The following is a 26,393-nucleotide window of genomic DNA, read 5'->3' as shown; positions in this document are numbered from 1 at the left end:
GTCAAGCGCATTGTACGTGTGTGATGGAGGATGTATGAGTAATGCCTAAGCCATCTTTTTCAAAGCCAGTTTTCACGCGTCGCACCGCTCTAATGAGTCTAGTCACTCCGCGCCCTCTCGCGGCTTCCCGAAAGGCTCCATTCTCTCTCGATAGCGGCGCCGCTCATTGGCCCGACCAGCACCACACCTTCCGCTCTGCCAATCCGGGGGGGCCGGCTCGAGTGACGTCAGCGGAGGCTCGAGTTACATGTGGAAACCCCTTCGTCAGTCCACATCGTGGAAATCAATCTGCCGGCAACTGGAAGCGAAGTACTGGCTATGTTCGTGGGCGAACGCGAGTAGCACATTTTATAGCTAGAAAAGTAAAACGGGTTCAAATAGCCGCGCAGAAAGCAAGACTATTAGGGGCGAGGACTTCAATCAAAAAGAGAAAAAAATAATCTAATTTATTCGTTTTTGTTACATTGTATTTTGGGGAACGTAATTTGGGAACCATGATTGCTTCGCATTTACTGGCATACTTTTTCACGGAACTGAGTCATGACCAAGTACAAAAAGTGAGTATTTAAAAGTTTTTTTCCCATTAATGTTTTAATGAATACGTAATATTTCACTTACGTGTACTTACGTCAACTGTGTACATGTTCATTTACACATTTCGAGAAAAACTATGAAAACCCGACTTAATTCCTATCATTTAGACCTTAAAAAAACTTTAATTTAAAGTTTAAATGTTGTGAGTTCTGTCAGTAGTTCGAGTATCTGCAGCCCGTAATTTCCCTGGGCCTTATTAGCATCATAGTACATCGTACCTTAACAATAGCTTCCCTTTGAATAGGGCAATCGGGTTTAAAACCTTAACAGTGCGTCCTGCAGCGACGTCCTCTGCTCTGTGTTAGGAAAAGTCTAAAACCTCTTCAGTGTAGATTGTATTATTCTACAGAATTATGTAAATAAGTGACAACCCACGAATTGGAACTTTGCGGGCTCAAATTTGCCCTTCTTTCCTGGTTGTGCGTGATGAAATATGCAAGAACACGCCGAGAGCATTTACCCTCAGTTTCGGAGATGTGTGACGCTGCGTGGTGCCTGAGTTCAGACACGTAGCTTCGAGGCGCTCGAATTTAGTGGTCGTCTCTTCAAATCGTTTCGATTTTGTTTTTAACTTGAAGAAAGTATGATTGCGCAAGTGGTGAGAATTCACGAGGGCTCTTTCTTTTCCTTTTCCGCTGTTTCGTGGAACTCCCCCCCCCGCGGAAATTGAAGCTGGTTTCCTCGTCTTTCCTTTCGGCTTTGAAATCCCTGATCAATTTGAAACAATCGCAGGCCAGTTAGCTGCGCCTGAGTTTTTGAGAGAAGTTATTGCGGTGACGACTGCGATTGAATGACTTGGAGTGTCTTTTTCCCCACTGACTCGACACGCTAAACACTTAAGACACGGAAAGCTCGCCGATGTGTGTTCGAAATATAACCAATTATTCATATTTAAAAGTATTGTTGACGGAACTTAACACGTAACCGATCTCTTCAATAGCATTGATAGACCTTTGAAGTCTCGTATTTTCTTGATTCTTCGATATGTTTTAAATGTATGCATCAATCATTTTACCTCCAGTGACCTTTGCGGCGTAATTTACAAAAGAATCGTGCCTGTACCACCAGAGACACAGTTAAAACCTTACGGTGTGGTAAAGTCTTATTCTGAGGCGAAAAGGTATAGATAGCTCTCATTGGCTTTTTTTTTTCTTAAATTTCAGACGCCTGTTTAGCCTCGGCTGTCCTGAAACGCTCCGTGTTATCTGCTCCGCGATCTCAGTTCGCACTTAAAGGGACCTATTAAAGGATAGTTATCATCCTCTTAACAGGATGGTCAAAGTCAGAGATAAGAACTAGGATTCCGGATGTATATATTTATCAAGCTGTTTAACACTAATGGTTTTCGCACAGACCCAGGAAAGTCGATATTTGGGGTGCGCTTTTCCTTCCTTTCGGACTTAGTGCTGAATAGCTCACACAAAATAAAAACACCTAAGTGCTCTGGGGCACGCGAGAGACGTGCCTGTCCTGCCTTTCCCAAATTTAAGGAAACTCAGCCTTCTTCCTCCTCAAGGGCTCCAGGTCTCCCCTACAGTCAGACCGCGGTGAAACAGCACCCCCACAAAAAAGGGTCGAACACGTGACCCCGTGGTTCAGGTGGCGTCATTCTGGCCCGGAACGCGCTGCGGGCTGGAGCCTGGTCTCCTGCTCCCGGCTAATGTCACGGAGTTCAGCCCTGAAGGTTACAGAGCGACGACGAGAATAGGAACACGCGTAGGTCATTGTCGACAAGTACCTCAAAAAGGATAACTATATAATTTACCACTTAACATACACCATGTCAGATCCAAATGATTTGTTCCTGGCTATAACTTCTACAATCTTTTTTTTTTCCCTTGGATTTACCCTAAAAGTACAAAAACTTGTAAGTCGCTCAGGATAATGACGACTGCTGAGCCATTATTTCATTTTTTCCCCCCAAGTTTTTCCTACACTCCTTCCCCCTGTAAGATATGAAAGCTGGTTTGAACCGTGATGAGGGAGAAGCCGATCAGTCACTGAGGTTCTGTTATTTCCTTTGAGTCTGGGGCTCGACCCCAGTGCCCTGTGCCTGGTTTCTCCTAAGAGCACCCTAACAGAGCAGGGTTCGACCTGCTCGACCTGCTCCTGCCGAAGCGGATCAGGCCTCTACTGCACAGCCCCTGGCCCTCTTCCAGGCTGTAGAAGATACAGGCTCCTCTTTGTCAACCTCCTTCTGGCAGTGACTTTGCATACGTGTTTGCCTGCCACCTGATTCAGAATGCATGTAAATATGCGACTGCAAAGCCAATATAATGTTGTATATTGCGTCTCCACTCCCTTTGTACAGTTTGCGCAAGATCCTGCTTGAAAAACCTGAGCTGGATCAAAGCGCTACGCAGCGGGAGCTGTTTTCCCGAATGCGCAATGAAGAGAGATTGTGCCTTTTCCCGCACACCAAGGGGGAGTTTGAGTAGGGATCTTGAGTATGTTCTTGCTCAAGATCTCTGAAGTGGCTTCATCACTCTGCTCTCCTCCCCACCGATAGCTGGTGTGTGGGGAGCGTTCTGGCGCACTATGGCTGCCGTCGCATCATCCAGGTGGGGCTGCACACTGGTGGTGGTGGAGGGGAGTCCCCATTACCTGTAAAGTGCTTGAGTGGAGTGTCCAGAAAAGCACTCGCAGTCTCGTATAAGTAATGGTACAGGAGTGAAGTTCTGGGAAAGAAACATGCATGACTTGCTTCCATTATTATTCATGTCTGGAGGCCTTCCAGCCACAAAAAAGGCCCCGACTTGTAGCAGTGAAATCACAAGCCGGTTCTGGTGGATTCCTCAGCGGGGGCTCATTTCCACGTGCGCATTTTCAGCCGCTCGAGCAGTGGGGCGTGTTGGCAAAACTATCCCTGGCGTTTGCACGCCCGATGACACAGTGGATGTGTTCGAGCTTTATATGTGCGTCCCCTGAGCACTTCTGTATCATCAGGCTTGTAACTTTCCAAACTCCCCCGGGACTTTACGCAGTATGTCAATGGCGCTCTCTATATAAAAGTCATGCGTGCAGGAAGCCGTGGGGCTTGGATGTTAATATTTTCATTGTCCAGTGAATGCTGTGCCGATAGGAGCTATCAAGTACCTTTGAGAACTGCTAACAGCTTTTCATGCCTTATCTCCGCGCTGTGCTTGTTTTCCAGATAAGGGTGTTATTGGTCCCTTACAACTGGCCGCTTCCCAGCTCTCATGCAAGCGCTGTGCTTGTGGGACTTTGGCAGGCTCTGAGCGTGCATGATGGAGTGAAGGGATGAGTTTCACTCGACATGCTGAGTGTCCCAGTACGTGCGGGTCATTGTAGAGTACCGGCAGAGAGACGAGGCAAAGTCATATTCATATGGCATGCATAGTCATATGGCAAAGTCCAGGTGGATGCTGCACATTGGTGGTGGTGGAGGGGAGTCCCCATTACCTGTAAAGCGCTTTGAGTGGAGTGTCCAGAAAAGCGCTATATAATGTAAGCTATTATTATTATTATTATTATTATTATTATTATTATTATATTCCCAGATGCAAAGGGCAAACATCTCGGGAACTTCTCATTGGAGGCTGATCTGGAGAATGATAAGATCACTTTATTAGCCCCATACAGTTTTTTGCATTAGAAATTCGTCTTTTTTGCATACACGCAGACACACAGACGGGGAGAGGAGGTTGGGGTCAGAGCGCAGGGTCGGCCAGGATTCCTCTGCCGGCCGCGGGATTTGAACCGCCAACCTTCCAGCCACAGGCGCAGATCCTTAGCCACTGAGCCCTTTGAGGAGCGCAGGCTGTGTAAGGGAAAGTAAATACGATTCCTAGGAAGTCATTTTCTGTGATTATTTTGTGTATTCTTGCAAGCCCTCCAGTGGTTGTAGGATACCTTGGGTCTGTGCGGCACATTTCGGAGGGGCCTTGCTTTGTCTTCATGGGGTTTCTAGCTGCTGTCTACCTGTACCGACTGGCTTGGCTCGGACCTGAGGCCACATGGGCCCGCTTTCAGGACAGGGGCACTGCTGGCCCTTCTCTCCGTGTGAAGCGGTTTTGCCCCGTGCCCCCAGGGCACTGGTTCCCAGCCCTGGCCCTGGATTCATCCAGTTCTTGCCCCCTTTGTTAATGTTTCTGAGCTCTTAAAACGTTGTCCTGCCTGTCCTGGAAAGAGAAGGCCTCTCCCAAGGCTGGGGTCCGGCTCGTCTAGGAGGAGCGTCTAAAAGACCCCCTCGGACAACGCCTGCTTCAGTCAGTTGGTGTGACTGATTTCGAAGCGGGACGTTCCCCGGCGTCTCCCCAAGACAAACCTCAGCCCTTCATGGCAGGAGCTCATGGGCAATATAGGCACCCCCAGACTTAGGTAAGTTTCGAAAACTTCATATGCAATGATCCTAAAGCATCCAGCAAGAGGTGAGGCATCGGGTCAGCTGGGACCCTGACAGGTGCACTCGGACTGTGGCTGTGTGTTCTGGAAGGCTCATTTTCACATCTACTGACCCCTAAAGGCTTGGAAAATTGAGATCAATGTCATGATTAAGCTCAGCGGGTGAGAATGTAGGGGCATGTAAGGCCACCCCCTGCGATGGCATAAGGGGCACCGCAGGCCATGAGCTTGGGTCTGTGCTGGGGTGGGCAGGGGCCGTGTGCGTGCCCTGTCCCCGCTGAGTGTTGCTGGTCTCCGGTCAGCTGTGCGTTTGTGCCTGAATGCCGCGATTACTCCTTATATAACAGGACTCGATACCCAGTGGCAGACTGAGAGCGTGTGGATTTGCACATACTCCCCTCTCCCTCCCTCTCTCTCTCTCCCCATCGCTCCCTCGCTTCCTGCTGTTCCCTTCTTATGCTCCCCCCCTTTTTTTTGCCCACCTCCATGCCTCTCTCCTCCCCACTTTCCCTGTCTCTCTGTTCGTTTTCGTCTCTGCTCTCTCCTCCCGTTTTCTGCGTCCACATTCTTCCCTCTGTCTTTCTCCCTGTGAGTTGGGCTGCACACTGCAGCAGAGTGAAAACTTTTCTGCTTTGCCCTCCTTTGTCACATTTACTGCCGGCGTCTCTGGCATTTATATGGAGCGTTCTGCAGCGGTCAGTTGTATAAGCGTGCGCCGTTATAATCTCACCTTTGGCATTATCAGGAAAAGCAGGTGCTCGGTCTGTATATGTGCATCTTTCTGTGCGCTCGTGTGCCCTTTAACTCCTCTGTCTCCTCCTCCTCCCCCACCGTTCTCCTGCTCTTTTTAAATGTCTTAACAGCTGACGCTAACTTGTTGCGCAGTGTAGCTGGATCGTGGGGAGAGAGTGTGTGTGTGTCTTTCCAGTCACATGGCAGAAGGGTGGGGAACTTGTGCAAGTCTGTGCTGTGCTGCCCTCCCCTTGCTCTTGGTGTTCTGGTAGCGTAGTTTTCGGAAAGAGGAAGCTGGTGGTTGTGAGCTGGGGGGAGGGTGGTTTGGTGCTTTCTGGGAAGTGTCCTTTTCCTGGCCGGGCTGCTGAGGTCACCTTGATGGCTTGCTCACGGCCCCTAGCACAGCGATTTCTCAAAAGATCTTTTCTTCAAAAAAAAAAAACACCTCCGTCCTCCAGCAAATGAAGTCCTTCGTGTTTCATGGCCTGCTAGTTTCAAGATGGTGCGATTTGTGTTTCTGACTGTGGGTTTGTGCGCTTATCTCAGCGGAATCTGTAGGCTATACTATAGTGGTAAGCCATAAAATGAGCAGCCCCGATGAAGGGAGAAACAACACGTTGGTACCAAAACACCAACTTGACAAAAGCAGGTGGATTTTGCATCACGCTGGGCCTGATGGAGATGCTCAACAAGAAACCATGGGAGAGCCAGTGGAAAAAGGGACAATTGCACTTTTGGAAAGGCTTGTATACCACACATTCTTCCCTCTGTTGATCATCCAGTTTTTATTTTAATATTTATATAGGACACCTGGATGGTCTTCAGATTCTTTTTCTTCGTAGCATTGCAATTAGATAATAAGCCCCTGCATTCCTCAAGCTGATGGAGTTGTCTCAAAACACAACATTGCTTTGTAAAGTCAATGGGTTATATATGCCTTACTGTTTTGAAGATATCCCATGAGATCTTTGATGACCAAGTAGTCAGCACCCCAGTTTAATGTCTCATTCGAGGCACAGTGTTCTCTCCTGTCAGTGGTCACTATCCTGGGGCATTGGTTGGGAGATTGTGGTCTAGAGACAAGATTGCTCCTTATCAACAGCACCTACAGCAGCAACCTGGTTTGCCCTGGAGGTCTCCCATCCAAGAACATACCAGGCCCAGCCTGCAAGGCAAGGCGGTGATCCTGCTGGGGTCACTCTTCTTTTCTATGTGAGCTGTCTGTCTGTTCAGTTGGGAAGCTACAATGGTGCTGTCATAGGTGGTGCACTCATCGTAGTGGACACATTTCCCACCTGTCACTTAACAGAGGCAGCTGCTGACTCGAGTCTCTGAGCTGGGGCGCAAGAGAGTGCATTGGACCTGGAGGGACCGGGGCAACTGGGGCACAAGAGGGAGTGAGAGGGTGCCCCAGACCTGGGGTTACTGGGGCACGAGAGGGCGTGTAGGTCCTGAGGTGAGAGAGGGTGCCCCAGAGCTGGGGCGACTGGGGCACGAGAGGGCGTGTAGGTCCTGAGGCGAGAGAGGGTGCCCCAGACCTGGGGTTACTGGGGCATGAGAGGGCGTGTAGGTCCTGAGGCGAGAGAGGGTGCCCCAGAGCTGGGGTTACTGGGGCATGAGAGGGAGTGTAGGTCCTGAGGCGAGAGAGGGTGCCCCAGACCTGGGGTTACTGGGGCATGAGAGGGCGTGTAGGTCCTCAGGCGAGAGTACAGGTTAATATGATCAAGGGACTGAAAGAAAAAAACTGCAGCCAGTTGTCGTCCAGATCTGCCCTGCAAGGAGTGGTTTACTGAGAATCTGCATGGCTGTGTCAAGAAACACTTTCTCGTTTTTCAGGCACATGCCTTAGGTCATTTTCGGTCAAAAACACTTGTACGGGAACTCGGTGGGATACTCTAGAGTGGGTGTTATTTAGCATCTGTTTACTTGACCGCCGTTGCTACAAACCCCCATGTTACTCCTTTGCTGCAGTCAGGTACTTCGGTCCTTACAGACTGAACATCCGTCAGGACTGGGACCGGATCAGGTTTATAGTGGAGGCAGGGGGGCCTGTTGTTGGAGGAGTTTGTTTAAAAAGTGCGTCAGTGGAACTGGGCCTCCTGCCTGTGAGAGACGCTTCCAGGGAGGGAACGGGTTTTACAAGAAATGACTCGAGTGTGGGTGGGGCGAGCAGTGTGACTCTGCTGTCCGAAAGGCCCCGTGATTAAGGCTCATTGCAGAATTCTTCTTGAGCAGTCAAGCCGAGAGGGCTCCGCAAGCCTGGTGCCGATGTTCTGGCCTGCCGCGACATGCGCAAAACATGAGCGAGGCTGCAAATGACGGGAAACCTGCATGGTGCCTCTTTGTTTGCTCATTGGAACCCGAGTCCTGTGGCAGGGCTGCCCCAGTCAGAGGAAATTGTCCCTCCATACAGGTAGGGGTTGTGGGGTGTGTATAGTGTGGAAGGGGAGCTGTGAGAGTCTAGGGTAGGGGTCCCGTTAGTCCAGCCCCAGTCCTGTTAGTCTTCTAGGTCACCAGGATCACCTGGTACTGAAAGATCAGGGAGCACTGGTTTAAGCCGTTGATCAATGAATAAGTAATGTTTCAATGGAGAGAGCTCTGGTCCTTGAGGGCTGGAGGATTTTCAGATTTTTCTTTCAAATGATCTCCCAATGACTTAATGGAACACCCCCACCTCATTGGTCATAGTAATTCCTGGCCTTTAGAAATTGTTTTAAAAGTCTGACTTCTGAAACCTGCCGGCCCGGCACTCTCTTAGACCAGGAGTGGGGATTGGGAGAGGAATGGAAAGGAGGGTGTGATGAATTCACCACTACTTGTTTCTGACTTTGCCTGTACTGATACATTCTGCATCGTCCTGCGTGTTTAAATAAGCTCACCCTTGAAAAGCTACAGCAGCTGGAGTGGGCAAATTGGTTGTCGTAGGTTTTTTTTTAGTAAATTAACACAGTGGAATGGAGCCCTCCCACCAGGATTCATGTTAGTGTTACAGTTGTTTGGTTTATTTTTGCAAACAGAATGGGAGTACAGCCATCTCTTTTCATTAAACAAGACACGAAAAAAACAAGGTCTGTGTAAGTGTTAAGGACTCAAAAACAGGACGTCAGGTTGGAATGATGCCAGTTTTAGCCTTAAATACGGTTCGTGGTAAAGATTGCATTTTCCTTTTCTGTAGACCCCCTGTAGTAGTTTTGTGGACCACCAGGGGTCAGTGGACAACAGGATGGGGCCTGCTGGTGTTGGTTTTCCAGAAGTTTTACTCTATCAAAATTCCCTGCTGAGCTGTACAATATGTACAGTATTCTTTTTTCTAAACCTTTTGCTTCAGTACCTCATTTAAAAATTTGTAGTCACATAGTTTGCAAATTTCTTGGAGCGGGAAATCGGACTCCCTGTGTTGGTTTGTCAGAGGAGCACTCTGACCGTGTGTGCGCTTGTCTGTCTCAGGTCGACAAGTACCTCTATCACATGCGGCTGTCCGACGAGACGCTGATGGACATCTCCCTCCGCTTCCGCCGCGAGATGGACAAAGGTCTCGGCCGCGACACCAACCCCACCGCCGCCGTGAAGATGCTTCCCACCTTCGTGCGTTCCACCCCTGATGGCACAGGTGAGACACTTGAGGAGCCGGGCACATGCATGCAGGGAGACGACAGGGTACCTGCACGTGCCCTCCGACACCAGGATCGTAAAAGAACATGCGCAGGGGACGCAGCCGGGTGCAGACTTGCCGCGCGTGTGTGCGCAGGCGACGCAGCCGGGTGCAGACTTGCCGCGCGTGTGTGCGCAGGCGACGCAGCCGGGTGCAGACTTGCCGCGCGTGGGTGCGCAGGCGACGCAGCCGGGTGCAGACTTGCCGCGCGTGCGTGCGCAGGCGACGCAGCCGGGTGCAGGCTTGCCGCGCGTGCGTGCGCAGGCGACGCAGCCGGGTGCAGGCTTGCCGCGCGTGCGTGCGCAGGCGACGCAGCCGGGTGCAGGCTTGCCGCGCGTGCGTGCGCAGGCGACGCAGCCGGGTGCAGGCTTGCCGAGCGTGCGTGCGCAGGCGACGCAGCCGGGTGCAGGCTTGCCGAGCGTGCGTGCGCAGGCGACGCAGCCGGGTGCAGGCTTGCCGAGCGTGCGTGCGCAGGCGACGCAGCCGGGTGCAGGCTTGCCGAGCGTGCGTGCGCAGGCGACGCAGCCGGGTGCAGGCTTGCCGAGCGTGCGTGCGCAGGCGACGCAGCCGGGTGCAGGCTTGCCGAGCGTGCGTGCGCAGGCGACGCAGCCGGGTGCAGGCTTGCCGAGCGTGCGTGCGCAGGCGACGCAGCCGGGTGCAGGCTTGCCGAGCGTGCGTGCGCAGGCGACGCAGCCGGGTGCAGGCTTGCCGAGCGTGCGTGCGCAGGCGACGCAGCCGGGTGCAGGCTTGCCGAGCGTGCGTGCGCAGGCGACGCAGCCGGGTGCAGGCTTGCCGAGCGTGCGTGCGCAGGCGACGCAGCCGGGTGCAGGCTTGCCGAGCGTGCGTGCGCAGGCGACGCAGCCGGGTGCAGGCTTGCCGAGCGTGCGTGCGCAGGCGACGCAGCTGGGCCCACAGACAGCGCAGCAGGCTGCATCCTCTACAATCCATACAATGTAACACCTAAAGACCCTTAACGGTCATCTTAAGAATGAATAAAAATAGCCAACTGCATGCGTGAGTGTGGTCGTTCAGATGTTGCCGTGTGTGGAATGAAGAGGCCAGTTCCTTCAGTGTTGCCTGTGCCAGGCAATCGTCTCCCGTTGGGAGAAACGGCAAGTGGTCTCTGCCAGTGGGCTGAACTTGGGCCCACTTTAGGGAGTGTACTGTGATAACCGTCGAGCTTGTTTGTCAAACGAAGGAATGCAGAAATAGTGAGGAAACAGGCCCAAAGCAAGGCCTGGCCTTCTCTGCTGCCCGGTGTTTATGTCTGGGTCCCACAGCTGATCCGTGGGAAGAGCAGAGTGTTGACAGTCTGGCTGCTGCAGCCTCGCTGTGCTCAGGGCCACCTCGGTGTCCCGCTCCAGTGCTCAGCAGCGAGTGCGAATGGAGATAGCGCTAGTGCAGATGTTTCCTTTCAGAGATTACATTTTTGTTTTGAATCCTCCCTTTTCACTTCGTGTTTTTTTTCCTTTCAGCTGGTGTCCTCTATTATTATTATCTCTGTACGTGCTGACCCAGGTCTTTGACTTGCACAGAGCAGCAGGCCAGTCTCAGTCCGGCCTGCTGCTCTGTGCAAGTCAAAGACCTGGGTCAGCACGTACAGAGAGAATTTTATCATATAATCTACAAATATACCACTTAAGTCCAGCAAAGTCAGGATGTTCAAATCCTCAACTTTTAAAGCCTTTGAATAAAAAAAAAATCAATAAAATAATTATTACAGCAGCTAAATGAAAAGTTAAGTTAGAACAGAAAGCAGTAGATGTTGGCGGCACTCCAGGAACTGAGGATTGGCCTGTAGTTCAGAATCCAGAACAGATGTGCTCCGAGAGATTTTAAGGAGTGTTAGTAACTGGGTGTGCGCACTGCGAGCATGCTCAGGGCAGGGCTTTGCTTTCCTATCTGGTGCAGTTTGGAAGAGCCTGTTACTTTTCTTTTCAGCAGCTGTTAATCGCCGTGTTTCACAACAGTCCTTGTACCAGCCAGAGGGGCCTGAGAGCAGTGAGGCCTGTGCCTGTCCTCCCTCTCACATGCTTGGCAGAGCCATTGGCCATTTTACACACTTAATTACAGGGCGTGTTGAGAGACGTGAAGCCTCCAGTTTCAAGCAACAGTCCAGACATGCAGAGTTATCTGGAGGAAGTGAAAAATAAAACTTAATTTGCTTCTATACCACACTGTACAGAGTGAGCCTGTAGTTAGTGGCCTTATTACATTTCATTGATCACAAACATCCTCTCAACAAATAGCTAAATGTGTTTGATAGTGACTTTTCTACATTCTGTTCTACCTAACGGGAACAGCAGATTTGTATCCTAGTAAGGTCTGCTTACCCTCCTGTTTGAGAACATGAGCACCAAATCCCATGCACGACTGAGCGACACAAGCCAGTTTATTGGGTTTGTCAGTGAAAGGGTTAATGATCCCAGAATCCCTTTGACAGCATGACTGGGCAGTCGGTATCTCTCTGGTTCTTACTCCTGGGCACTGAATTGCACTCATTCTCCAGGGATGCTGCAGTTGAACCTGCAGTGAAGACCACACTTTCAGTGAAGCGTGCCTACAGTACACAACTGCTCACATTCCAGGTTTGGCAGCAGGAGTGCACTAGTGCAGTAATCCAGCAAAAGATCTGCTCTTGGCTGGAACGCTGTGTGCACAAGAGGAAGCTCAGGGGCAGGCTGGGCTCTGTTTACCTTCACTGTTGACACAGGTCCTTACTAGGTGCTTATATTGCCGTCATTCTGATAAGAACAGCAGGAACCCCCTCTCTCTCTCTCTCTGGGAGTTATTTCCTTTAGTAGTTCTATCTCTTGTACAAGCGGAACACAGTCACCACAGTTCATCTTTGCATTAAACTTCCTGTTCTTGAACTGATGTACTTGGTTTCTTTTACATCACTTCTTTTAAAGACAAATCCCTTGTCTCAACTTCTGGTTTCATCTTCCTGTGACGCATTTGCGTTTCAATACCCAGCTTGCGTGTGCACACTGGGGTGTGTGAGTGGGTGCAGACGTATTGTTACATTCGTAAGGATCAAACTGCTTACCAGAACCAGAACTGTTTGTTTGTTTCGCAGCTACACTGCCTGATTTTAATTCCGTAGGATGCAGAGCAGTAAATAAGCCTAGAGAGCGAGTTTCTGGAGAGGCCTCGCAAGTTTAATGATCCAGACGTCGGTGCAAGTCACTCGCAATAAAAGGGTCTGTCAGCGAGGCAGTGACAGATCCAGGAAGGCTGGAGGAGAAGTGTTTGCGAAACCGAGCCAGGCAAGGGTTCACTCAAAACATTGACGTGGACTTGAAAGCCGAGACTCCTAAAATAACCCTCACCTGGCTGGCAGGCTCAATTCACAGGGGGCACCTTGCCGTTATTGTGCAGTCGTGCCCGACACCGGCGTTGGCAGTCGCTCACCCAACCCCCCCCCTCCTGCTGTGTGTTAAGCAAACATGCCTTTGTTCAGGTCCGGTCTGCGGCTTGATCATGTTTGTCCTTCTCCCTCGTTGTCGCTGACTGTGCTGTTCTTGTTCCTCCTCCCGCCTGTGCGCAGAGAAGGGAGACTTCCTGGCGTTGGACCTGGGGGGGACCAATTTCCGCGTGCTGTACGTGAAAGTGTCCGACAACGGGAAGCAGAAGGTGGAGATGAAGAACCAGATCTACGCCATCCCTGAGGACCTGATGAGAGGCAGTGGGACAGCGGTGAGAGAGGGGCGGAGGGGAGGTCAATGCTGCCCCCTGGTGGCCAGATGGGCACATGGCAGCGGAAGGGATCCGTCGGGAGACCTGAGCTCGGTTTTGAGCGGAGGGGCAGAGAGGCCATTCTTGAGAGGGCTGCCCAGCTCGAGGCTCTGATTGCAGCCTGGCCAGTGTGGAAGCTCGTCTTTGGCAGAAGCCAAGCATTTCCATCTTAGCGGAGCACCCCCGTATTTTGTGGGGTGTACTTTCTGAGATTGGGTAAAGAGGAGAGACGGAGTTAAGAGACATTGAAGGGCGTGGACATGGGTGGAGGTGGGAGGAGAGAATAGGAGCGAGGTGGGAAAGTTTCGGAGAGGAAGAAGGTCGTTTGGAAACGTTCTGTATCCTGGGTGGGAAGTGAATCCGGATTTAAGCACACAGGCCAGGATAGCTGGTCCCCCACTCATGACCGCAGGTGTGGGTCTGGGTAACGTTTGATAATGGGAGGGAACAAATCAACCCGACATCAGTGTCCATCTCATCAGAACTGCACTTCCTCCTCTCCTCCACCAGCTGTTTGACCACATCGCTGAGTGTCTGTCCAACTTCCTGGACAAGCTGGGCATGAAGGACAAGAAGCTGCCCCTGGGATTCACCTTCTCCTTCCCCTGCCAGCAGACCAAGCTGGACGAGGTGAGCTGGCCTGAGCTCAGCAGGGCCCTGTAGCTCAGAGCTGTGCAATATAAAAAAGAGCTTTGCTTTTAAAAATCCGTCTAAATCCTGCAATTTTTTTTAGTTCCCTTAACTTATGGGAATCTGCAAGTGTCTTTTTGCATTTTATCAAATGGGCATTTACCCAAAGACTGTTCACAAGTCTCCATAAATAGTTTCCTATTCCCTGGGAGTCTCAGCAGTTCCCTATTGGTCTTGTTGACAGAATTCCTGCGTCAGGTGGGATTTTCTGATCTCGCTGGTGGTGCAGATCTTCACATTTCTCTAGAGCAGTGAAACAGAGAGGGGTTCACCAGTGATATAACAGCACAGTAGTTTTTCCATGCTGTCTGTCCCTCTTTGTGGCATCTTAGTGGTGAAAAAATAAGGATTTCAGAGGTTTTAGATATTTTCAGCATTTTTAAGACATTAGAATTCAGTTTTTTGCTCTTCTGATGATTATTTTATACTGAAGTTGAGGCAGAACTTTATAGTTCAGACAAAGGGCCACAAACCCCCCTGTGACCTCCTGTCCTGTCTGTCCGCACACAGAGCATCCTGGTGACGTGGACGAAGGGCTTCAAGTCCAGCGGGGTGGAGGGCAAGGATGTGGTCGCCCTGCTGAGGAAGGCCATCAAGAAGAGAGGGGTGAGTCTTGGCTCGGGGTGCAGCTGGGCATAGCTGGGTGGTGACCGGAGAGGGGGGCACAGAACCAGGAGGGGGGGGCGAGGGGCGAGTCGTTGCTCTCGCCCTACGCCGCGGTCAGCACAGCCGGGCACTGACGGGTCAACGTGGTCTTGCAGGACTTCGACATCGATATCGTGGCCGTGGTGAACGACACCGTGGGCACCATGATGACCTGTGGCTATGACGACCACAACTGCGAGATCGGGCTGATTGTGGGTGAGTCCTGGAGAACCTAAGAATTCGTTTTCTCCTGTCCTGGGAGCCCAGTCCGAGCACACAGTCCGCGCCTGACAGGATCGGCTTGGTGCTTTACAGCGACAGCACATCTGTGTCCCAGTGAGAGGTTTTGCTCACCTTCCTGTTCAAGAGCAGGAGCTGTTGTCTGTTGTCTGTGACTGTTACCCAAGAGCCTGTCGTAGACGCAGGGCGAGAAACGGACTGTTCCTGTGCGGTTTCCAGTCACACTTCCTCGAGACCTCAGCTGGGGGGAAGGGGAGGAAGCATGTAGGGAGCAGGGTTCAGAGTGAAGCCGCTTTTCCACGTTTCCTTGTGAAACCTATTTCACACTATGTCTCCATAGGGTCCATGGCAGACTGCCAGAGTCAGAGCGCTGTAGTGACTAGAACCTGCCACTAGAGGCCGCCACAGCGGCTTCAAAGGCCGGGTGAAGTGTAGTTTCACCACAGCAAACAGGCTCACACGTCTGCACTAATGGTAGATAGTCATGGTTTGCAATGTGCTTTTTCACATGGGGTTAGCAAGTGGGATCTGTGTACATAAGGGTGTTGTCTTCAGGCTTCATAATGCTTTTTAAAAATAATATACATGATGCAGTAAGACATAAATGTCTACAGAACATGTTGGATAACAGGGTGTAAGTGGTTTAAAAGGCAAAAAAGGAGTCATATCTCCCACTGTGACTAAATTTCATCTTTTGAGACTACTTTAATTTTGCGCATACCAACCCCCCAGAAAACTGCCCATGGGCAGTGCCTGGAACAAAAGGCTCCTCCATCATCTGGCAAGAGCAGAGCCGGAAGATCGGGCAGCCTGGGCTGGGTCAAGGCTGGTGAAGGGCCTCTCATGGTCCAGAGCAGACTCTGAAGGCGGAGCAAGGCTGCAGAAACACTCCGAGACCCGTCTGTGTGCCAACCCGGCTTGATTCATGCCATCTCCTGCCCCCCCCCCCCCCCCCCCCAGGCACGGGCACCAACGTGTGCTACATGGAGGAGATGCGGCACATGGACCTGGTGGAGGGCGACGAGGGGCGCATGTGCGTGAACATGGAGTGGGGCGCCTTCGGGGACGACGGGACGCTGGATGACGTGCGCACCGACTTCGACCGCGAGATCGACATGGGCTCGCTGAACCCCGGGAAGCAGCTGTGAGGCGCCGCTCTCTCGACTCGGCTTTGCGGGCGCGGGTTCGACTCTGCCCTGCCAGTGCGGGCATGGGCCTTGAGTCGGGCTGAATGCATGCTTGCGGCCGTCCAATCAGTTTTCCCTCATGCCCTGGCACTTTGCTGACTGTATGAGCCTTTTGAAGTGACTTCTTTAGGTGTTACACTGAATTTGCCTAAAGATCATGTATCATCTGCTGCACCTCTAGCCTCTTGTGTGCACGTTCTGCAATTTGCTATCCTTATACTGTAACATGTCGTTTTTTTAAGCTTACTGTGAAGCACTTTGAGATGCTACTTTTAAAGACGCTACTTAGACACCATTCAATATTGGAAATTTTTTTAATCCATTTCTTCTGCTTTGCTGACTAAACTTACGTTGTATTGTAATCATGACAAGTATGCGTCTGCGGCTGTGCCCCAGGTTCGAGAAGATGATCAGTGGCATGTACATGGGCGAGCTGGTGCGCCTGATCCTGGTGCAGATGGCCAAGGAGGACCTGCTGTTCGAGGGCAGGATCACCCCTGACCTGCTGACGACGGGCCACTTCGAGACGGGCTTCGTCTCCGCCATCGAGAAGTAAGTGGGGGCCGTGGGGGGCTCGGTGGGGGGGGCTCCGGGGGGTCCGCTGTGTGCTGGCCCGGAAGACGCACGAGCGCTCACCCTCTCTACCCCCGCGCAGCGACAAGGAGGGGCTGGAGCGTGCCCAGGAGGTCCTGACCCGCCTGGGCCTCTCCCCCTCGGAGGAGGACTGCGTGGCGACCCAGCGGATCTGCCAGATCGTGTCGACGCGCGCCGCCCACCTGTGCGCCGCCACGCTGGCCGCCGTGCTGCGGCAGATCCGCGACAACAAGGGCGTGGAGCGGCTGAGGACCACGGTGGGCGTGGACGGCTCTGTGTACAAGAAGCACCCGCAGTAAGGCTCGCTCGCCGGCTCCCACTCCCACTCTCTCCTCCCGTCCTCCTCCTGTCCCTCACCGCCTCCTCTCTCCTCCTGTCCCTCACTGCCGCCTCCTCTCTCCAGCCCTCCTGCTCCCCCTCTCCTGTCCCTCACCGCCTCCTCTCTCCAGCACTCATGCTCCCCCTCTGCTCCCGTCCCTCACCGCCTCCTCTCTCCAGCCCTCACTGCTCCCCCTCTCCTCCCATCCCTCACCGCCTCCTCTCTCCAGCCCTCACTGCTCCCCCTCTCCTCCCGTCCCTCACCGCCTCCTCTCTCCAGCCCTCACTGCTCCCCCTCTCCTCCCGTCCCTCCCCGCCTCCTCTCTCCAGCCCTCACTGCTCCCCCTCTCCTCCTGTCCCCCACCGCCTCCTCTCTTCAGCCCTCACTGCTCCTCCTCTCCTCCCGTCCCTCACCGCCTCCTCTCTCCAGTCCTCCTGCTCCTCCTCTGCTCCCGTCCCTCACCGCCTCCTCTCTCCAGCCCTCCTGCTCCCCCTCTGCTCCCGTCCCTCACCGCCTCCTCTCTCCAGCCCTCACTGCTCCCCCTCTCCTCCTGTCCCCCACCGCCTCCTCTCTCCAGCCCTCACTGCTCCTCCTCTCCTCCCGTCCCTCACCGCCTCCTCTCTCCAGCCCTCCTGCTCCTCCTCTGCTCCCGTCCCTCACCGCCTCCTCTCTCCAGCCCTCCTGCTCCTCCTCCCTGCTCCCGTCCCTCACCGCCGCCTCCTCTCTCCAGCCCTCCTGCTCCCTCTCTCCTCCTGTCCCTCACCGCTCCGGCTACCAGCACTTCCGCTTACCGGCTTGTCCACACTGGCAGCGCCCCCGATTCCCTTCCTCTCTCCCCCCCTGGCCGGCTGGCGCCCCCGTGTGGCGCTGGAAGGCGGCGCTGACTCGAACCCCCTCCCCCTCCCGCCGGCAGGTTCGCCCGGCGGCTGCACAAGATGGTCCGCCGGCTGGTGCCGGACTGCGACGTGCGCTTCCTGCGCTCGGAGGACGGCAGCGGGAAGGGCGCCGCCATGGTGACGGCGGTGGCGCACCGGCTGGCCAGCCAGAAGGCGGAGCGGCAGGCCACGCTGGAGGGGCTGCGGCTGGACCGGGAGGCGCTGCTGGAGGTCAAGCGGCGCATGAGGGCCGAGATGGGTGCCGGGCTGCGCCGGGAGACGCACGCCTCCGCCTCCGTCAAGATGCTGCCCACCTACGTCCGCTCCACGCCCGACGGCACAGGTGAGCGCCTCATTCCCCTCGCCCTGGGTCTCAACCAGGGCCGTGCGGCCGCGGGGCTGGAGGGACCCCCACCTAGCATGCCTGGAGGTCACCCCCAAATCACCCCAGCCCTGAAGATGGGGAACACGAGCTGGGTCCAGGTGATTTGTTCGTGAGGGAGGAAACCCTGGTCCTCATAAGATGTGTGTTGCAGATCATTCCTAAATGAATTATCACGCCAAATGAAGCAGGTGATCGCGATCACACAGTTCCCAGCTTGACGAAGGGGGTGCTCTGGTGGTCCTGGGTTTTAAGCGGTAGAGAGGCTCTAGCACCTGCCTGGGATGTACTTGGCCTCCAGATCATGGATCACACGTAGCGCTACAGCTACGTATTTGGTTCTGTGATAAATGGCTGTTAGCGCCATTCTCAGCCTTTAACCGAGCTAAGAACCCGATTTTTCTTTTCAGCGGCATCGTTATTGAATCAACAGTGTCTCTCCTGTCAAAGACTGTGTCTGCGACCGTCTGCTCCCGAAAGGCTCATCGCTGATTTTTTTTTTTTGTTGTTGTTATTGCCGTTGTCCCACAGAGAGGGGCGACTTCCTGGCGCTGGACCTGGGCGGCACGAATTTCCGCGTGCTGCTGGTGCGCGTGCGGAACAGCAAGAGGCGCACGGTGGAGATGCACAACAAGATCTACACCATCCCGCAGGAGGCCATGCAGGGCACCGGCGAGGAGGTGCGGGTTCGCCCGAGGGGAGAACAGTGGTCGTTGCGTGGGGCACAGGTTTTGCAGTAGACCCTCTGCAGCCTCCATGGAGCGTCTGTGTGTGAAGTAGTCGGGTCGGTGCTGTGTTCCTCTCGTGATGACGTCCCTCTCCATCTCCCGTGTCCCCCCCCCCCCCCCCCCGCAGCTCTTTGACCACATCGTCCACTGCATCGCCGACTTCCTGGAGTACATGGGCATGAAGGGCGTGTCCCTGCCGCTGGGCTTCACCTTCTCCTTCCCCTGCCACCAGAACAACCTGGACCAGGTGGGCACGGCGCCGCTCGGTGGGCAAGCGCCAAGCTCCGGCGCTTCACTGGAGATGCGCTGGCAGTGCCACATGTTTGCACATCCGTTTTTTAGTCCTGCAGCTGGATACTCTTCATTTCCACTCGTGACCTCGAGTTCTCATCTCACTGCACTCGTTGCACGTGGAGCAGCAAGAACTTACCTGGTGCTTCACTGCTCCGGTCTCCTGAGCAGCCCGTTGGTACAGCGGGTTTGCCGTTAGTGGTTCTGTCTAGGCGATCCGAGTTCAATACCCACTTCGGGCACAAGTTTTTGGGGCGGTGTGGTGGCACTGTGGCTAAGGATCTGCACCTGTAGCCGGAGGGTTCAAATCCCACGGCCGGCAGAGAAATTCTGAGCAAGGCCCTCAACCCCAGCTGTTCCAGGAGTGCCGTATAAATGGCTGATCCTGCGCTCTGACCCCAAGCTTCTCTCTCCCCGTCTTTGTGTCTCATGGAGAGCAAGCTGGGGTATGCGAAAAGACAAATTCCTAATGCAAGAAATTGTATATGGCCAATAAAGTGATCTTATCTGATTGCACTCCTGACGTGGGAAGAACACATTTGCTCCAGGCAAACTCTCACCGCCTAATCCCCATGTCTCATGCCTCTCATCCTTCTGCCCCCAGGGGATCCTGCTAAAGTGGACAAAGGGCTTCAAGGCGTCCGGCTGCGAGGGGGAGGACGTGGTCACCCTGCTGAAGGACGCCATTCACCGCCGTGAGGTCAGATTTCACCAGACGCTTGCACTTCCTTTGCAGATGGACATCCGTTTCATCCGACCTCGGCTGACCGTGTGTCCCCTCTCCTCTGCTGTAGGAGTTTGACCTGGACGTGGTTGCCGTTGTCAACGACACAGTGGGCACCATGATGACCTGTGGCTACGAAGACCCCCTCTGTGAAGTGGGGCTGATTGTGGGTGAGTGTGCGTGGGGTTGTCCCTGCTCCGATTGGGAGGAGCGTTGGAGATGTAGCTCCTGTCATTGTGACGTCGGTATCCTGGCGTGGGAGCGGCAGCAATGCCTGCTGGTCCACTCCGGGGAGATCGTTACCGTGACGCGCTGTGTGCACCGTGCAGAGCACGGTACATGGTCTCTCTCGGTCCAGGGGCTGCGCCTGTAAACGGCCCCTTTCTGTCTGTCTTTGTGCTCAGGAACGGGCAGCAATGCCTGCTACATGGAGGAGATGGCGAACGTGGAGCTGGTGGAGGGCAGCGAGGGGCGGATGTGCATCAACATGGAGTGGGGCGCCTTCGGAGACAACGGCTGCCTGGACGACTTCCTCACCCCCTTCGACAAGGCCGTGGACGAGCTGTCTCTCAATCCTGGCAAGCAGAGGTACCGGGATACGAGCGTGCCACGCGCCACTTCTCCATAATCGGGAACGCTTGGCATTCAGTGACCTAGGAGTGCTGCCTCCTCCCCAAGAGAGATCATTCAAGATGGCACCCTCCCCTCACACTATAGCCACTGCATCTAATTTTACAATCCGAAAAGGAGAAAATGGGTATGGTTTCTGGGTCAGCTCCCACGTTTCTCTGGTTCTTTTGCTTGACAGTAACAGCTGTGTCAGCCCGTGTCAAGTCTGGAATCCAGGTCTCCATTGTAAGTGCCAGTCTTACCGACTCTCCTCCTGCCTTTCCCCGCCCCTCTCAGGTACGAGAAGATGATCAGCGGGATGTACTTGGGGGAGATCGTGCGGAACATCCTCCTGGACTTCACGAAGCGGGGGCTGCTGTTCCGGGGCAAGATCTCCGAGCGGCTCAAGACGCGAGGCATCTTCGAGACCAAATTCCTGTCTCAGATCGAGAGGTAGGGCACAGGCTCTCCTGCGCGGGCATGGAGTCTTAAAGGGGAACGGCTATGCTATTTTCATATTCTGGGGTTAGGAAGAAACAGCACTGATGAGTGCATTTCAAACTACAATGCAAGTAAAATGTACACAATAGTGTGTAAAACCTCCAATTTACATCGGAAAATAAATTTCCAGGTATGCACAGCTCCGTGTTCTATGATTCAGAACGAATCAACTTCCAGTAACGTGTGCAGTTCTATAACAGCGTAAATGAGCCGGCGAGTGAATACATCTCTTTTAATCCAATAGAAAAACTGCTCTTGATCTTGAAGTGGTTTTGCTGACAAATACTACTTGTTAACTCTGCGTGCAGATCACGTTGGAAACTTTCTACGGAGAAATGTCTGCTGCGCAATCTGTACTTATTAGCTCGTACACCGCATTCCATCAGGCATTACGGTGACTTGTGAGCAGGAAGGGCCGCTCCACATCACATTCGTGCGAGCTCTCCCTCTCGCCTGTAGCGAGACTAGGGGTTTGCAACAACCTGTTGACTATACAGTACTTCCGAAAAGTTCATGATTTTGTGCTTAAATTCAGAATTTGTCCAATTGTGCGATCCCGTCAGTTGATTTCTAGTTTGTTACCAAGGTGGAGTAAGTGGTCTGAGAAATTGGCCCTGCAGTTCCCCTTGAAGTCCTGGCGGTGTCGGTGCGCGTCTCTCGGCCTCACTGCTGTCTCGCTCGCTCGCTCTGCAGTGACCGTCTGGCCCTGCGGCAGGTGCGCTCCATCCTGCAGCACCTGGGCCTGAACAGCACGTGCGACGACAGCATCATCGTGAAGGAGGTGTGCACGGCCGTGGCGCACCGGGCGGCGCAGCTCTGCGGGGCCGGCCTCGCCGCCGTGGTGGACAAGATCCGCGAGAACCGCCGGCTGGACCACCTGAAGGTCACCGTGGGAGTGGACGGCACTCTGTACAAGCTGCACCCTCAGTGAGTCACTCGCACAGACACGGGACACAGGGTGTCCAGCGTTTCCGCTACTTGCCGAATTCCCTAATCCACTTCAGTGACCTAATTTATCAGTTGTGGATTAATGATAAAATCTTCTGACCTGTGGGTCTCCATCTTCAGGAGTTGCTGTGTGCATTAATATCCACACATGCAAGTGTACACTAGTATAAATACTCTGCATATAGTGAATATATCCTATACCTGCTGTGATACAGATAGCATGGCTTAGATTGTACATCATGTGTCCTTCATCTGCAATGTGTAAGTCACTGTACATTAGTATAGACAGGCTGTAGTTATAATAATAATAATAATTGCTTACACTTATATAGCGCTTTTCTGGACACTCCACTCAAAGCGCTTTACAGGTAATGGGGACTCCCCTCCACCACCACCAATGTGCAGCATCCACCTGGATGATGCGACGGCAGCCATAGTGCGCCAGAACGCTCACCACACATCAGCTATCAGTGGGGAGGAGAGCAGAGTAATGTAGCCAATTCATAGAGGGGGATTATTAGGAGGCCATGATTAGTAAGGGCCAATTGGAAATTTGGCCAGGACACCGGGGTACACCCCTACTCTTTTCGAGAAGCGCCCTGGGATTTTTAATGACCACAGAGAGTCAGGACCTCGGTTTTACGTCTCATCCGAAGGACGGCGCCTGTTTACAGTATAGTGTCCCCATCACTATACTGGGGCATTAGGACCCACATGGACCACAGGGTGAGCGCCCCCTGCTGGCCCCACTAACACCTCTTCCAGCAGCAACCTTAGTTTTTCCCAGGAGGTCTCCCATCCAGGTACTGACCAGGCTCACACCTGCTTAGCTTCAGTGGGTTGCCAGTTGTGAGTTGCAGGGTGATATGGCTGCTATATGTTGCAGTGTTAAATCATTTTCTTTAGATCTCCATGTGATAATGCTGTGATACTTTCTTGGTTTCCAGTTTCTCCAACATTCTGCATGAGACTGTCCAAGACCTGGCCCCACAGTGTGACGTCACTTTCCTCCAATCAGAGGACGGCAGCGGGAAGGGGGCGGCCCTGATCACAGCAGTGGCCTGTCGTATCAGAGAGGCCGGGCAACACTGAACCTCCTCTGCCAATGAGAGCAGAGCAGCAGGCTGGAGGGAGGAGAGAAACAGAACAGACTTTAGCTTCCATTTAGCTTCCTTATTAAACCAAGTGGCTTCCACTGCCCCCTACTGACCTGAACAGAAGCATGCAATTTTTAGGAGCAAAAGCAAGATCTCCAGAGTGGAGGGAAGTGAGATTGCTGTGCCAAACGATGTTCACTAATTGTAACACTGAGGATTTTTTTGTTTTTGTTCTTTTTAACACTGGTTGCTGTGGAAACGGCTTGTATTTCTTTGGTGCGGATGGTGGATGATTTTTATTTCACTTGTTCTAACCTAAATCCCTCTGGGACAATGAAATTTAGAAAACTCCCTTCTGTTAAAATAGAAACATGCCTGCCCCCTGCTGGGCGGCTCTAAAACTGCAGCAGCTGCATGTAGGAACCGCAGAAGTGTTACTTGTGCTGTGTTTGGGCCAGTTCTTGTGCGATTTAAAAAACCTAGCAGGCAGATGATTAGAGTAGTCATCCTCACTAGGATTAGGGTCTAAGTTTTTTCCTTATGTGGTGTTTTTTTTTTTGTGTCTGTTTTGTGTTCAGTCTGATTGGGGTTCTTTAAAGCCAGCAGGCATTGAGTTCAATAATTTTCAAAAGAAATAAGTTCCTAGTGTCCTGCACAGTCAGCCCCCTGGAAGAAATAGGTCTTATGTTTTTGATTTATATATTTAAGTGTCTATTTATTGAATGTTCTTTTTGTGCGTGTGAAATGTCGCGTTCAGTATGGTGAGAGCCAACGGCTGGAGCCAGCAAGGGTAAACCTGTGGGCAGGTTAGGAAACGTGGAGGAAGAGGCTGCAGTGGCAGCAGTCTCTGCTGTAGGGAGAGCACTGTGTGCGCTGGGGGAGTTCGGGGCAGCAGTAGCTCTGCTCCTGTGGTTTCTGATCCAGCAGAGATCTAGATTTGCCTCATCGAACCTCTTTCATTTACTCTCTCGGGAGCTGTGTAGCAGATTTCCCATCATGCCCAGGGAATTGAAGTCGCATGAAATCGATCATTCTGGCAGCATGGTGGCATGCCTGTCGATGCTCTCGGGTGCTGGTTTCAATTCTGGGGTAGCTCACCTTCTGCGTGGAGTTTGCATGGGTTTCTTCACACCTCCCAAACACCTGTTGCCCGGGTTTGATTAGCTCTTCCAAACTGTCCCTTTCTCCGTGACTCTGTAATGGGCTTAGCGTCCTGTCCTGGGTCCTGCCCATGATGGGCTTTCAGTCCCAACAGGGCTTCTGGGATCGATCCTGATTCCCACGCCCTCACCGGCACAAGCAGGACTATGATCATCCATGGCTTGTATGGAAGCCTGCAGTCTGTTATCAGGTTTAAATATTAGTAAAGTTCTTACAGTCACAACTCCCCTTGAGATTAGTCTCGGTTTTCCCTTTATATTAAACACATTGGGGTTCCAGGACGTATGTCTAATACAGGGGTTTGAGCTCCTAAAGGATCCTTCGTTTTGCACCTTGGTCAAGCTTTCTGTCATTTGCACTGCGTATAAATGTCAAAGTAACAAACGACGTTTCCAAAGTATTGTAACCGGAACATGTTGACCACAGTGCTGAGTTCACCGCAACACCATGAAAGTGTGGAGTGTAGTTTTAATCTTACAGGATGCTAATTTCGGAGTCACCACAAGCCTTTTCATTCCTTCCTTTTTGGATTTGATAAAATTAGAAAGTTATTCCTTTGTCTTTAAAAAGGTACGAGAACAATTCTCGTGTCAACAGAAAGAAGTATACAGTGGGCTCCAAATGTATTCATACCCTTGATATTATATACTCAGATTCCTTATTTGTTCTTTTTTCATTACACAACATTTAACAGTTGCAGGGTATGAATAAACTTGAACATTTTGATTTTTTTTTTTCATTTTTGTTTTGCAAAATGAACTTTTAGTTATAGTTTATCAAGGGTGTGGATAAACGGGACCGACTGTAGTGTCCCATTGGCAACAGCCATAGCAAAGCCAGCCAGTTAGGGTGTAAATAAACTACTGCACTTTCTCTCACCAGCCTTTGTAAGTACGTACTGTAACCACACACTTAACTGCGAGGTGTTTTATATGTTGTTATTAGAAATGTAGTAAAGTGTAAATATTAACCGTGATGTCAGTTTTTGACTTTCATCGCCTTCGACTTGAAATCAGAGTGGTCACTGTTTTTAGGATTGGGGTTTGTTTGGAGGTCTGGGGGAGGAATTGGCAATCACCCAGCCTGATTCAACCCCCACACCCTCATTTGCAATCTCTGGGTTTTGCATAGATGCTCTGGGCCTCTGCTTTCCTGTCTTCTTCCTGTTCATGGACAGCAGGACTGTGTGCTTACAAAAATCCACCCCTCTTTGCACTTCCAGTGGACTGCTCCACAAGGATCCAGGGAATAAATGTCTGGGATGTACCATTGTGTTCCCAGAAGGTGCAGGATGAAGGGGGGGCTCTGATGCTGTGTGAATTTGATCAACGGTGACTCGGACCATATTCCGAGAAGGGATTTCATTATGGCTGCAGTCTCTGCAAAAGGGGAACACCTTTGAAAAGGGAGCGCCTTGATTTTCATTTAAAGTACACAGTCCTGTGGTCTCCTTTGGACATATAACTTCCTTCAAATCCACCTGTTTGATGATGGGGGTGGTGGTAACTCTCATTGCATTGCAGTGTGAAACATTGCAGGTTTTAAAAGTTGTTGGCTGCTGGACATAAGCCTGCAAGAGGCCCTGGATGCATCCTGCTTACTTTGTTCAATTTGGAGTAAGTTTGTGTAGATAGACGTAGGGTCCTTTTCTTCTCTAATGGTACACTCTGCCTAAGGGCCTGTACCCCATAAAACCAGACATGGATCCAAAGGCTGGGCAATGGGAGCTTTCTTGCCATCCATGAACACAATCACTGGGTTGCTATACTCTACATAGAGTTTGCTCCATATAAACTTCTAATGTTTATTAATCTGTAAAGGAGAAGAGAAATCAGTGTTCAGAAGTTTATTTTTTTATCCTATGTGTGTATAAACTATTACCTGAGCCAAATGGTGTAAAGAGATTAAATATTTGTACAGATGCTGGTGGAATTCTTGGATGAATTGAACAAAGAGTGCTGTTGCTAATCTTTTTTTCCTTCTGGAATTAACAAGTGATTGAACCTTGACAAGAAAATGATAGATAAGTAGCGCCCTCTTGTGGAATAAGATTGTATTGCAATACAAAATAAAGGTACTGTACTGTTCTCATCTTGTGTTGATGACTTGGACTGTTGGCCTTCATTAGGGGAAAAAAAGGGGCAGGGCAGATTGTGGAGAAAGTGGTAAGGCGCTTTATAAACTGGATTGTTTATTCTGTAAGGATGAGATCCTGGGTCACACACTAGTCTGTGGACTGCCACACGAAGAAACAGATCCTGAGGAAGCATGGGCTCGCCACAGAAACTGGGCAACACAGGCAGACCTGGGTACCCACAGGC

At 52.0% G+C, this 26,393-nt stretch overlaps 1 protein-coding gene across 1 annotated transcript; it reads left to right on the top strand.

Moving 5' to 3' along the window:
* The first annotated feature begins 261 nt into the window (after nucleotides 1-261).
* hk2 (hexokinase 2) lies at nucleotides 262-26,159 on the top strand. The gene is made up of 18 exons (XM_088624405.1): nucleotides 262-557; nucleotides 9,139-9,301; nucleotides 12,894-13,042; nucleotides 13,592-13,711; nucleotides 14,282-14,377; nucleotides 14,533-14,632; nucleotides 15,617-15,800; nucleotides 16,240-16,395; nucleotides 16,499-16,732; nucleotides 17,670-17,974; nucleotides 18,545-18,693; nucleotides 18,869-18,988; nucleotides 19,637-19,732; nucleotides 19,827-19,926; nucleotides 20,161-20,344; nucleotides 20,663-20,818; nucleotides 21,560-21,793; nucleotides 22,762-26,159. The coding sequence occupies exons 1-18, from the start codon at nucleotides 495-497 to the stop codon at nucleotides 22,904-22,906; spliced, it is 2,754 nt and encodes a 917-aa protein (XP_088480531.1). The 5' UTR covers nucleotides 262-494; the 3' UTR covers nucleotides 22,907-26,159.
* The last annotated feature ends 234 nt before the right edge of the window (nucleotides 26,160-26,393 follow it).

Source organism: Lepisosteus platostomus, chromosome 3, assembly GCF_059453375.1.
Source record: "Lepisosteus platostomus isolate fLepPlt1 chromosome 3, fLepPlt1.hap1, whole genome shotgun sequence".
Classification (NCBI taxonomy): domain Eukaryota; kingdom Metazoa; phylum Chordata; class Actinopteri; order Semionotiformes; family Lepisosteidae; genus Lepisosteus; species Lepisosteus platostomus.
This window is presented reverse-complemented; position numbering and strand designations above follow the sequence as displayed.

What these genes read in the sequence shown, in the direction of transcription:
- hk2 (XM_088624405.1), top strand. Translation starts at nt 495, where the DNA reads ATGATTGCTTCGCATTTACTGGCATACTTTTTCACGGAACTGAGTCAT. An exon ending in CGAGATCGGGCTGATTGTGG is followed by an intron (nt 14,633 to 15,616) that starts GTGAGTCCTGGA and finishes CCCCCCCCCCAG; the next exon opens with GCACGGGCACCAACGTGTGC. An exon ending in TGAAGTGGGGCTGATTGTGG is followed by an intron (nt 19,927 to 20,160) that starts GTGAGTGTGCGT and finishes CTTTGTGCTCAG; the next exon opens with GAACGGGCAGCAATGCCTGC.